This window comes from Salmo trutta, chromosome 23 (genome assembly GCF_901001165.1).
Source record: "Salmo trutta chromosome 23, fSalTru1.1, whole genome shotgun sequence".
Taxonomy (NCBI): Eukaryota; Metazoa; Chordata; class Actinopteri; order Salmoniformes; family Salmonidae; genus Salmo; species Salmo trutta.
In genome coordinates this window covers 18501555-18513956 of record NC_042979.1, presented here as the reverse complement: position 1 = coordinate 18513956, position 12402 = coordinate 18501555, and the positions used below count along the sequence as shown (strand labels likewise).

The following is a 12402-nucleotide window of genomic DNA, read 5'->3' as shown; positions in this document are numbered from 1 at the left end:
AAATCAATTGTACCAATGGTTATTCTAAGCAACACATCTTCCTGAATTTTTATTAGGTTATTGTTAGATCTATTAAATCTGAATCTATTTTTAGTCATTTGTTTCTCTTTCCCCTCACAGCTTTGCCTCCACTCAACAAAGTACACCGTCGTTTGGTGCACTGGCCAACCAGAGTGCCCCATCGTTTGGTAACCTGGCCCAGCAGCAGCAGGGGTCAGGGTTCGGAGCTCCTCAGCCCAGCGGCTTCTCTGCGTTCGGACAGCAGGGAGGAGGTGTGTACTGCTATCTCACCCATTCAGTTCTTTCAGATCAGTGCAGAGGATGCCAGTCTAGAGGATGCACCCCAAGTCTTTATTGACATGTTCCCTTCCCTCCCTCTTCTAGTGACCAAAACTGTACAAAGCATATGAATGACTCCAACACCCGGCTTAGTTTTATCTGCCCCTGCAGTCTCCTCCCCACTCTCCCAGCCACGCTAACAAGGAACAAATAAACAAGAGCTCAAGTCTTCGTTTGAAGTCATGCCAATGAGTCTCTTCCCATATTCCCCTGAAGCAGAGTCACTGGTTAGCTCAACTCATTAGTGTCTGGATAAATAGCAGTCAGTTAGCCTAGTGGCTAATGCTATCCCCCAGCACTCTGTCTGCTGTGCAGTACAACAGGGCCACAAGATGCAGTGCTAGGCTAATGCTAGGATAGCTGTGGGGATGGTGGAATCCCACCAGTGGCTTCCTATTAACCCAAATACCTGCTATGGCCGCATGCCGCCACGCAAGCTACTTTCTGTCGGAATAATGTTTGTGCATGGCCCAGTTTTCTCAAAATGGGAAGAGGAGGGTGGGAAGACCACTTTTACCATCTTAGTTTCGCTCTCTCGTTCTCTTTTTCTTCTTGTTCTCTCACTGTGTTTCTCTCTCATTCCTCTACTCCCTCACATGCTTGCCCTCTTTCCCCCTTGCTTTGTGTCTAGCTCTCAATATGTCACTCTCTCACACACACTTACACACACACACTTTTTACTTTTCAAATCATCCAGCCTCCCTCTTATTTTTCCCTCGGTCTCCCTCCGCTCCTGCTCTGGAGCCCTGGATGGTGCTGTTTGCGTATGTCCGATCGTTAGGTCTAGAGGAGCTAGAACAACAGTCATATTATTGTGTCTTATGTGGTTGACTGGCTCTGTACCAGAGGTAATACAGTGGAAATAGTAGTAGTTTTCTCTCTGATTCAGTCTACATTTTACAGAGTTGTTTTAAATTGTTTCTGCTGGTACGTCTTCTTCTACATGGTTAATTGTGTTTGTTGGTTTTCTTGCAGGCTTTGGGTCTGCTGGTGGCTTTGGGTCCAATCAGTAAGTATCACTCATCGTTGGGCTCTTCTGTGTGGGGGGGTACGTGTTTCGGTAGTGTGCGCTCATTTGTTGTGTTCACATAAGAGTGTGTCTGTGTTTATCTTTGTTCTGGAGTGTATACATTTGTCTGAGTGTTTGAACCCTCCCTACACACACACACTCGCATGTGTGTCTCTGGCAGTAGTGTGTGGAGGAAAAGTGTGTGTGTGACCACAGCGCACTTCTGAGAATCTGAAGGGCAGCATGAAGTCACAGCTGGCTTTCCTACTTTATCATCCCTCCTTCCCCCCGACCCTCTTTTCTCCCCCTCTAGTCTTCCTCACTCCTTTCTCTTCTCCCTCCTGTACCTTTTTCAACCCTCGCCCTTCTCCTCCCTCAAACCACTGATCTCTGTACCCTTACCCCAGACACTTGCCTCCAATACCCTCTAATTGCTCTCCTTTTCCCCCTACCTCATCTACCACTCTCTCTACACTCTACCTCCTCCCTCTCACCCGCTCCCCTCCTTTATTTTTCTCTGCCCTCCTTTTCCTCCTCTTCCTCTCCTTCCTCCTCTCCCTGTGCTGCTGTGTATCCCCCAAGGTGCATTTTAGTGGAATGCGATCTGAAGGGCTCAGGAGAGTGTGGCGACGCAGCCCGGGCTTTGTTAGATAAGCCCCTCTCTCTCCCTCTGTTCTGCTTCACCCTCTCCCCCTCCTGCTCTTCTTCCTGTTCTCCTCTTCTTCTATTCCTTTCTCTCCCCTCCTTATTCCTCCCCATTTCCATCTTTGCTCCCTCCATCTCCCCCATCTTCCTCTTCTTCCTTCTCCACTCTCCTCACTCACTCTCCTCTTTGTCCCTCTCATCCTCTTCCTCTCATCATACCCATTTATTATTATTGATGAAAGCAAAATGCTGTGCCAACATGCTCTGAGAAGGGATATCTGTGTGTTTTATACTGAACAAAAATAAAAACGCAACATGCAACAATTTCAATGATTTCAGTACATATAAGGATATCAGTCAATTAAAATAAATTCAATAGGCCCTAATCTATGGATTTCACATGACTGGGCAGGGGCGCAGCCAATCAGAATGAGTTTTTCCCTCACAAAAGAGCTTTATTACAGACAGAAAGACTCCTTAGTTTCATTAGCTGTCCGGGTGGCTGGTCTCACATGATACCGCAGTTGAAGAAGCCGGATATGGAGGTTCTGGGCTGGTGTGGTTATACGTGGTTTGCGGTTGTGAGACCAGTTGGACGTACTGCCTAATTCTCTAAAATTACGTTGGAGGCGGCTTATGCTATAGAAATTAACATTTAATTATCTGGCAACAGCTCTGGTGGACATTCCTGTAGTCTCCATGCTAATTGCACGCTCCCTCAACTTGAGACATCTATGGTGACAACTGCCCATTTTAGTGGCCTTTTATTTTCCCCAGCACAAGGTACACCTGTGTAATGATCATGCTGTTTAATCAGCTTCTTGATATGCCACACCTGTCAGGTGGATGGGTTATCTTGGAAAAGGAGAAATGCTCACTATAAGGGATGTAAACAAATTTGTGCACAAAATAAGATTTTTGTGCATATGGAAAATGTCTGGGATCTTTTAGTTCAGCTCATGGGATCAACACTTTATATGTTGCGTTTATATTTAGTTCAGAATAGTTTAATTTCTTCAAAATAGAGTGTATGTTTAAAGAAACAAGGTTTATATTAATACACTTCACCACAAGTAAACATGACCTTTCGAGTCACTTGACTTTGGTGCATATTATTTAGTAAGTTGTTCTTAAATATCATTCTGAATACATTTTTATGAGCGGCAAAGCATTTTCATGTAGACGGAACGTATAGTACATAACAACTACAGCTATATGTACTTCTTAAATGAAGTACATTTCATTCTCCGTCCCATAGAAACTGATACCACTCTTCATGTAGCTGCCTAACAGTGTTGACTTTATCTGGACAGATCTCATGTCTGAAGTCCTTCTCATCATTCCTGCTTTCCTCTTCCCTCTCTTTCTCTCTTCTCCTAGTCCCATCCTATTTTTCTTCTCTCCACTTCCCTCAGTTCTACACCCCTCTCTAAACCCCCTCTATTATTTTCTGTTCCACCCATATCTTCCCTCTACTGTAGTATGTGTGGATATGTGTTCTGTCCAGGACTCCCTCCTATATTTTGTGTGTATACAGCAAGGTTATTATAGTAAATGAAAACTAAAAACAAAAATTGGAAAAACAATTTAGTGATGAACTATCCTGAGACTTATCTTTGACTGCAATTATTTTTTATTTAATAAAATTGTAATCCAATGTTTTTTTGTTTTTTTTCAATCTGGCAGTGAAATGCTGCCAGTAGATGGCGATGTTTCAAATAGGCCTAGCTTGTGTATCAGTAGCTAACAGGGAAGAAATCCGAGGGCGAGTGCCGAGGGCGAGCGTGAGCGTGAACATAAACCATAGGCTTGTACATTGGCGGCAGCAGAAGGTAAAGCCCTGTATAGGATTGTTTGGAGTATATTGCTGGAAAGGACAAAAGCAACTGTATTGTTGTCAGAAGATGGCAGCCTGTGTGGAACAGAGATCAAAGGGAAAAACCCAACGAACCTCAAAGTTCATCTGAACAGCACCCACATAGAATTTCAGGCTAAAGACAAGGTTAGACAGCCAACAGCTATTAGTAGCTGCACAACCAACTTGAGCAGTTTGCATGAAAAGAGCAGAAACATGGCAACCTCATTCAATTAGTTAAAAATAAAAAGAGAAGAAGCACTGGTTAATTTATTAATCCAGTCTGGCAAGTCCACGAGACTGTGCAATGAGCCACTTTTCAGAAAATTCAACCAAACACTTGATCCCAAATGTAAAACTCAAGGCGCTGCTAGAGTAAACTGGTTGATTGCTTTGCAAATGGATACAGCAACCCAGAAAGTTAAGAAGATTCTGAAAGAGGCATGAGAAATAACCCTGTGTGTTTATGAATGGAGCAAGAAAGGACTGACTGCTTTGTTTATGGGTGGCGCACAATTGGCCCAGCGTCGTCTGGGTTAGGGGAGGGTTTTGCCGGTAGGGATGTTCTTGTCCGGTCGCGCACTAGCAACTCATGTGGCGGGCCGGGCGCAATGCACGCTGACACGGTCGCCAGGTGTACGGTGTTTCCCCCGACACATTGGTGCGGCTGGCTTCCGGGTTAAGCGGTCGTTGTGTCAAGAAGCAGTGTGGCTTGGCTGGGTTGTGTTTCGGAGGACAAATCTGAGTCAGACACCGATGATTATCCTTTTAAATCCAAGTCACATTAAGATTGATCTATGATTTAAACCTAACCAAACCTTTGACCAGACCATCACCTTATGTATTACTGTCCCCCAGTAGCAAACAGTGACATCCCAAAAAAGCTGACTATTGGCCTACAACACATAAATGGCTCCTAGCCTGCCGCGCATAGGCTAGTTTCTGTCCCTAAAACTAAAATAATATAAAAAAGAAATAGAAATAATTGTATAAAACACAAATTAAATAAAAACTAGTAAATCAAGTCTGATATCTACCTGAAACTAAACTGAATTTCAAATACACATCTAAAAACTAATACAAACAAAAAATATGATATATCGGGTGGGTCTAATGCTGGTTGGTTAAGTGCATTCCAGTCGGTGTCTATTCTACAATTTACCACCGGCTAAAGCTATGACGATTAAAATGCCTATTTACTCTGTTCCATTTGACTGCGCAATCCACTGTCTCATCAGCCCAGCCAGGCAAGTTATAAACTTGATCTCCACTATAAAAAGCATCTAGACATTATCTCATATTTCGGTTTCAACAGCAGAGATTTGTATAAACTTTGCTGTCTGTGTCTCTGACATTTGCAACATTGTTTCAATATTCAAATTGGATCTCCAGCTGTCCCATAGTAATGAACGTGTATGGGTCGGGACAAGACAGGCAGGCAGCGTTTCTCAGTCACTCGAAATCATGAATCAGCTGGCATCATTTATTTTTGCAGTCTTTACAGCTTCAGTATTTGAAGTGATTGTGTTAGCTGTGTTGTTGGCTAGCTCCTCTGAACAATTTGTGTCAGGACTAACGTTTTTAATGAAAATATGTCAATCATTATTTGAATATGTTGGTAACCGTTGTATAAAAGTGATAATGCCCTCGAAGCCGGTGTTTGGAGCCTAACAACACCTATGCTAATATATCCTCCAAACACCGCCTTTGAGGGTATTATCACTTAAATAGAAAATCTCAAAACTATAATAACCTTGGTATACAATACTTACATACATCCCTCACAGTACTGTCAGGAAGCACTAGTACTCCTCATATTGATCAGTCGGGGCCAGGCAGGGGCTAAGGGGAAAGTCCAAACCATCACAAAGGTTGCTAGCTTCCCAACCAGACTCCCATTTTCAGCAACCTCTTTTTATATATATGTTTTTTGGGGGGTTTGTCTTCATGTTTTTCCCTCCAGATCTTCTCAAATGTTTGGAGCCAGTTCGGGTTGGAGAAGCTAGTTTTTGTAGACCCCCCCCCCCATTGGCAAGTGCACCCATGCTGTGTGTGGCCAGTCAACACTGCTCTCTGCAATCAAGCTCTCTGAGTAGACGTCTCTTAAAGGGTGGAGGGAGAGGGTGGGGTGTGGGTGGAAGCGGGGTGGTTGAGATGACAGTCCAAAACTAGTTGTATAGTATGGAACTGACCTTACAGACCATCGCAATAAACTTACGTCAAGTACATCAGTGGCCAACTAAAATGTGGAATGTGTAGTTGGATTAATTAATTGACATTTTGTGTATCAATTTTTTAAAATCAGGACAGTAATTATTTTTTACTTAAGTTTATCATCCACTAGGAAACATCTCTAAGGGCACCTAATGTAAAAATAAATAAATAAATAAAAAGGTTTTGGTCATATTTCAATAATAAACGTATCATGAACTTCCTTGGAATAACACCTGTATTCATATGACATAGAATACTGTTTGTATAAATATGTTATCCACTGTGGACTGTAACTCTAGTGTAGATTTATGTTCATCCATCTGAACTTTGCTTTGCTCTATGAAATAGTAATGTAGCCTTGTTGTTTGCACTTACTTTGAATCAGGGAAAAGTTCTAAGCTTTCATTTGAAGTTTTAAGATATCACATTTTCCAAGCTTTAGCAATTATAAGAATCATGTCCTCTGTTTCTCAAAACTCGTGTATTTTCTTAGTAAAGAAAGTTTTAAATACTGTAATCAGTAACTGACTCTAGGCAAGACTTGGACAGGTCGTTGATAAAAGTATCCTCTCTTGATTGCATACAATGAACTGAAATATTAGGAAAAAATGTATTCTGCTTTTTATAATCCATACTGCTGGAACCCCCTATTCCTATAAATGTGTATATTTTATACATGGAAAATGGGAAATAAACTTGGCAATTCTAAAATCTGTATCTAATGTAGTCTCTTTCTTTTTTTGGCATCCTACTGATGATGAGCACTAATTGATCGCCTGTGTTGTTTTAATGATGACAGCCTCTGGCTATTTTCCTCTTGCCTTTGTGTCTGGCTGTGTGCTTATTAAACAGAGATTTCATTTACGATTAGCCTACTGTTTAAAAGGCCCAACAATTAGACCTCTGGACTAAATGTTGATGTATTTAATGAGCCAATCTTTGATTAAGAGTTTTTGAGTCATTAGTCCAGAGAAAAGAGGTGCTGAAGGGTTTTGTCTATGGCATTAGCAGGCCGGTTAATGTAATAAATGTTATCATTTTAAAGCAGCATGGAGAAAGGTTAGGAAGCTCTGGGCTATGTTTAGACAGTGATGGGGACTTTGCTAGCTGCTAATTAGCGTACCATCCTTGACGTGAAGCAGCTTGCGTATGGTTTTGTAGCCCTCTCCTTCATCAAGGAATTCACTGGCCCTTATTAATAATAGACATTTGGATGTAAGCCTAAGACATTGCAGGAATGAGAGTATATTGAATAGAGGGGTGCTGGTCTTGTGTAGTGGCATCTGGTCTTTGGCATGTGGCTGTCATCAGATTGCCATCAATGGTCACCGCCATGGAGAATGTCACTGTCACCCTGTCCCCTCTGGTGTGCCTGGCGATGGATGGAAATGTTGCAGGCCCGCTGGCCCTGCCAATCAGACACTGAAGTGGTTGGGGAATGTTGGGTTCACAGCATGTGATCAAGAGTCCTAGCCTCCCACTGTAACAGTGGAATTCTCCTCGCCAGCCCGCTATGATATGATTGGTCACACACACTGTGTTCAGGGCAGCTAATATTAGAGATGGATAACGGTGGTATTAGAGGTGGGCAAGACTAGAGGGAGGAAGTTACATTTGTATTGGCCTTCTGGATGTTTTTCTACTGCTTGTCCTTCATACTGATGTATGTTTCCTGGGCCAGGGAGGCACAGTACGTGTGTGAAATGTAAATCATAGGTATACATATGTGGAATAGCTGATACGTTTTGATGACTCACTTGGCAATGCATTATAGATTTTGCGACGGAGGCTGTCATGGAGCTAAAACTCTGCACTGTTGTGATTTTGTAGCTAAAGAGGTTAAGCTGAAGAGGTTTTCAGCACAGTACCCTCTCTCCTTCCCGCAATTGACTTATTTGAACACGTCAAGGACTGTCTACGTTGTAGCTGTGCAGCACTGATTCATACTCCCGTGTCATGTTGTGCTCAACAATGACAACTCCCAGAGTGCAGCACTGTGTTCTCTCTCTCTCCTCGCCGTCAGTGCGTCTCTCTGACAGAGGGAGCAGGCCGGTCACACAGACACTCATGGGGATGGCAGCTGTTTGAGGAACCCAGATAAAAAGAACCATTCTGTTTCTCTCTACCTCACTTTTTACGGAGGGATGATTGGCATTGTTCTCGCTTCTTTATCGGTCCGGCCTTTTCAGCTCACTGGCTCGTCTGCAAGCCGTCTGAGACTGTAATGCAGTTAACCTGCTGAGAGTTAGATGCTGAAGGGATGTGTGGGGGGTCAACCTATGTTAATTTACCCAAAGACCTTCTGTGTAGTATTTAGAGCTATAAGCCCTGAAAGGGCTTACTTGCTTTACAACCCGTTCATCCCTGGAGAATTGGAATTGATTGTCTTCCACAACAACAAAAAACTATTTTTTGGGGGTGACAGAGGCATGGGTGCCAGGTGAGGGTAGTGTGGTGGGGTGACGGGGATAAAAACGACCCACCACACAGATTAGACCGGGAGAGAGGTAAACAGACATTTTAGAGGCTGATTTGGAGAGTGTAATCACCATAGCCTCGCTGTGGCTGGCAGCTTATTTATTGTGCAATGAGATGCAAGCAAACAGGAGCACATCAGAGGCTTCATATTTAAGATCATTGAGAGGTTTGCAAATTTGCACTATAAACTTCTGTGATTGTTTTCCTATTGCCTAATATACAGTGGCATTAGAGGTGTAGTTAGATGAGGGGTGTGTTTACCATACAGTAGAGTAATTCTGACCATGGAGGCTGTTTGACCTGGTTGACCTCCAATCTCCCAGTTGCCCAGTGCTATCTATCCCAACAACATCATGTCAAGTGCATGTAGCCAATGTTCCTGGTCAAAGTTCCCTTCACGTGGTCAGAGGTTTTGAAGTACTGCTCTGTGTGTGTATGCATCTGTGTTGCGTATATTGTTTAGTGTGTGTGATAGATAGTTGTCCCTACTTCGTCTGTATGGCCTTGTCTGATTGGACGGTAAGTGCAGGCATCAGTCTCTGTGCCCTCTAGGGCTTTTACAGTAATTACATGCGGACATTTCATATTTGATCGGTGTCTGTGCGAGAGTGTGCCAGTGAAATCAGCCAATGCTGTCCGACACGAACATCACAGCAGCCAGCCAGTTATCTGACAGATACATCATCCGCTGACTGAGGACAGAGAAATAATTTTCCATATCTCAATCTGTACTGTTTGTGTTTCTCTATGGATGTATGGATTTGACCTCAGTCGAGAGAGGAGTGTGGCGGACATCCTAAATGAAATGAATCAACATTAGTGTCCACTGAAGGCTGCAGTAATCTTGTTTAAGAGGCTCTCAGCCTTAGCTCTGTTAGCGGAGACTAGTTATTTATGCACAGAGTGGAAACTCTCTCGCTACTATGAAAACATCTTCTTTCTCTTTTTTCTCCCCTCTGATAATACAGTACTGTGTGTATGTTTATATATTCCCTGGTTTTAGACGGCTTACTGTGAATTCAGCCTCAGATTGAATCCCATGTGATCATAAAGTATTAGCTTAGTGATGAGTGAATTTCCTCTTATTTCAGCCAATGATTTAACTCCCCCTTTTCGGTTGGTGTTACAGTTAATGGTGTCCCCCCATGTTCATTGTTTGGACATTAACTTATCAAGTAGGAAATTGTGTTTAAACATGAATACCCTAAAAAGTTGTTTCTTTCAGATGATCCAGTGGGGTCCCCTAATCCAGGAGGAAACTAAATGGTGTGTTTTCAAGTTGAGGACAAACCTGCTACAGTTGATAATGGATGCCAGTGCGGCCATGCCGTGTCTAACACTGATGTTTCTGTGCTTTCACAGACCAAGATGGCCTGGACAACAATAAAGAATATACCCTTTTTGTCATTTTTTGGGGAGGGATTTCTGTTTTTTTTGCCTACAAGATGTTTGATATGAAAGTTTTGTCCACAGTGTCTGTTTTAAAAAATGTATTGTTTGTTTAATCACAGTAAAAGAGCTTAATAAAACTCTAATTTGATCTTTGTAGCCATCATGCTTTACTGTACCTTCATCATATTGCAAGGGATGATGCTGAAATACATTGGACCCTTGCCAATTCCAGAAAAGGTAGCAGATTATTGACCTTTACATGACACCAGAGTAGGCGTTTATCCATCTATAGCAGAGTTGTGATTATATTTCATTCATATTATCAAATATGATTTTTTCCAGATTACATCCTGAAATGTTCATTGTTTTGTGGGAATATCCCCATGCTCTTTTTTTGGTTGACATGGTGCACACTTGTGTAGACCGGATGTAGGATCTTAATATGATTACCCTGTTGCAGGAGAACAAGTTAAAACGTGTAGTGTATTTGAGGTTTAAAAATGCTTTTGAAGTATGTAATTTCCATTGACACTTTTCGTTAAAGTCTAAAATTTCTATCAATCCCTACAAAAATTACCATTAATTATAATCGCACATAATTCACATTTCCTTTTGCTGCGGGATTGTTTTCCTGCTATGTCAATCTGGCTCAAATTAAGATCCTACATCTGTACATAGAGGTTTTTCGGACCTTTTTGGTGACTGGAAGATTTCAGGATGACTACAGAGCTCAAATCATGACTTATTGCTCCCTAACTGCGGTTGTTTACCACGATTAAAGTGCCAGGGGCTATGAATGTTATTATTTTTCATTAAAACTCTTGGATATGGAAATTACACAGGACTAATCCCCTCCCAGTTTCCCCACATCATTAGTAATGGCTGGAAATACAATTGGCACTTTACATTTCAATTGTAGATTCTTGCATGAGCCACCGATTGTCGACAGTATGTATTGTACATATACAGGTAACTGCCAAGATAAAGAAAACTCTTCAGTAAATGGGGTATACAGTGCATTCAGAAAGTATTCAGACCCCTTGACTTTTTCCACATTTTGTTACGTTACAGGCTTATTCTAAAATTAATGAAAACAATTTTTTCCCTCTATCTACACATAATACCCCATAATGACAAAGCAAAAACAGGTTTTTTGAATATTTTAGCAAGTTTATGAAATAAAAAAATAAAAAGTATTGAGATGCTTTTCTCAGTGTTAAAGCACCGTTGGCAGTGATTACAGCATCGAGTCTTCTTGGGTATGACTCTACAAGCTTGGCACACCTGTATCTGGGGAGTTTCTCCCATTCTTCTCTGCAGATCCTCTCAAGCTCTGTCAGGTTAGATGGGGAGCTTCACTGCTCAGCTATTTTCAGGTCTCTCCAGAGATGTTCGATCAGGTTCATGTCCAGGATCTGGCTGGGCCACTCAAGGACATTCAGAGACTTGTCCCAAAGCCACTCCTGCGTCGTCTTGGCTTTGTGCTTAGGGTCGTTGTCCTATTGGAAGGTGAACCTTCGCCCCAGTCTTTAAAGCACGCTCTTTACTTTATTTATAGATTTTCAAATATGAGAACAAAAATATTACAACCCCAAACCCTCATTCTTCCACCCATCCTTCCCTCCCTCCAGTCCACCCTACCTCCCTTCAATCCACCCACCAACCAAGGCATCTTACAAGTATATACTATTCAAGTAAATTAAATAGGACAGAAACAAACAGAAAAACAGTAATAGAAACAAAAACAATGGAAAAGGTCAAGTAAAAATTCTTATCAGCACAAATGGCTTACCAAAATATGCAAGTTACACTAAGTAAAAGACAGGCTCTCCACGTATTGTATTAATGGGGACCAGGTTAAGTTTAACTTTTGTCGGGACCCAAGCACAGTGTACCTAACCTTCTCCAGAGGCAGAGATGACATCACCTCCTTAACCCACTGCATAAAGGAGGGTGGCTATGCAGACTTCCAGTGAAAGAGGACAAGGCGGCGAAAAATGCTGTCGCATTCGCCTGATGCATTGTAGCATTCTGGTCTAGGGGAAGTACCCCAAAAATGGCAGTGAACGGGTTGGGGCTAACAGTTGTGTTAAACATATGTGAGATTGCCTCAAAAATGGGGTCCCAGAAGCCACTCAAAGATTGGCATGAACATAACATGTGTCCCACAGTCGCTGGACTCTGGTGGCATCTCAAACACTTGGGGTCCACATTTGGGTATTTATTTTTGCCAATCTGGCCCTGAGCGCTCTTGAGCAGGTTTTCATCAAGGATCTCTCTACTTTGCTCTGTTCATCTTTCCTTCAATCCTGACTATTCTCCCAGCCCCTGCCGCTGAAAAACACCGTAGGGATGGTGCCAGGTTTCCACCAGAAGTGATGCTTATTCAGGCCAAAAAGTTCAATCTTGGATTTATCAGACCAGAGAATCTTGTTTATTATGGTCTGAGAGTCAATTAGGTGCCTTTTGG

At 42.3% G+C, this 12402-nt stretch overlaps 1 protein-coding gene across 2 annotated transcripts in view; it reads left to right on the top strand.

The window, feature by feature from the left end:
• The window catches only part of nup214 (nucleoporin 214), a 78583-nt gene extending 68503 nt beyond the window's left edge, over nucleotides 1-10080 (top strand). Inside the window, exons 34-37 of one of the 2 annotated variants that reach the window (XM_029709343.1) lie at nucleotides 121-272; nucleotides 1315-1348; nucleotides 9766-9806; nucleotides 9903-10080. In XM_029709343.1, the coding sequence (XP_029565203.1) occupies nucleotides 121-272; nucleotides 1315-1348; nucleotides 9766-9769 (190 nt within the window). In that variant the 3' untranslated portion in view covers nucleotides 9770-9806; nucleotides 9903-10080. The remainder of the gene's footprint in view (nucleotides 1-120; nucleotides 273-1314; nucleotides 1349-9765; nucleotides 9807-9902) is intronic. The other variant, XM_029709342.1, reaches the window with a different exon arrangement.
• Nucleotides 10081-12402: the final 2322 nt, after the last annotated feature.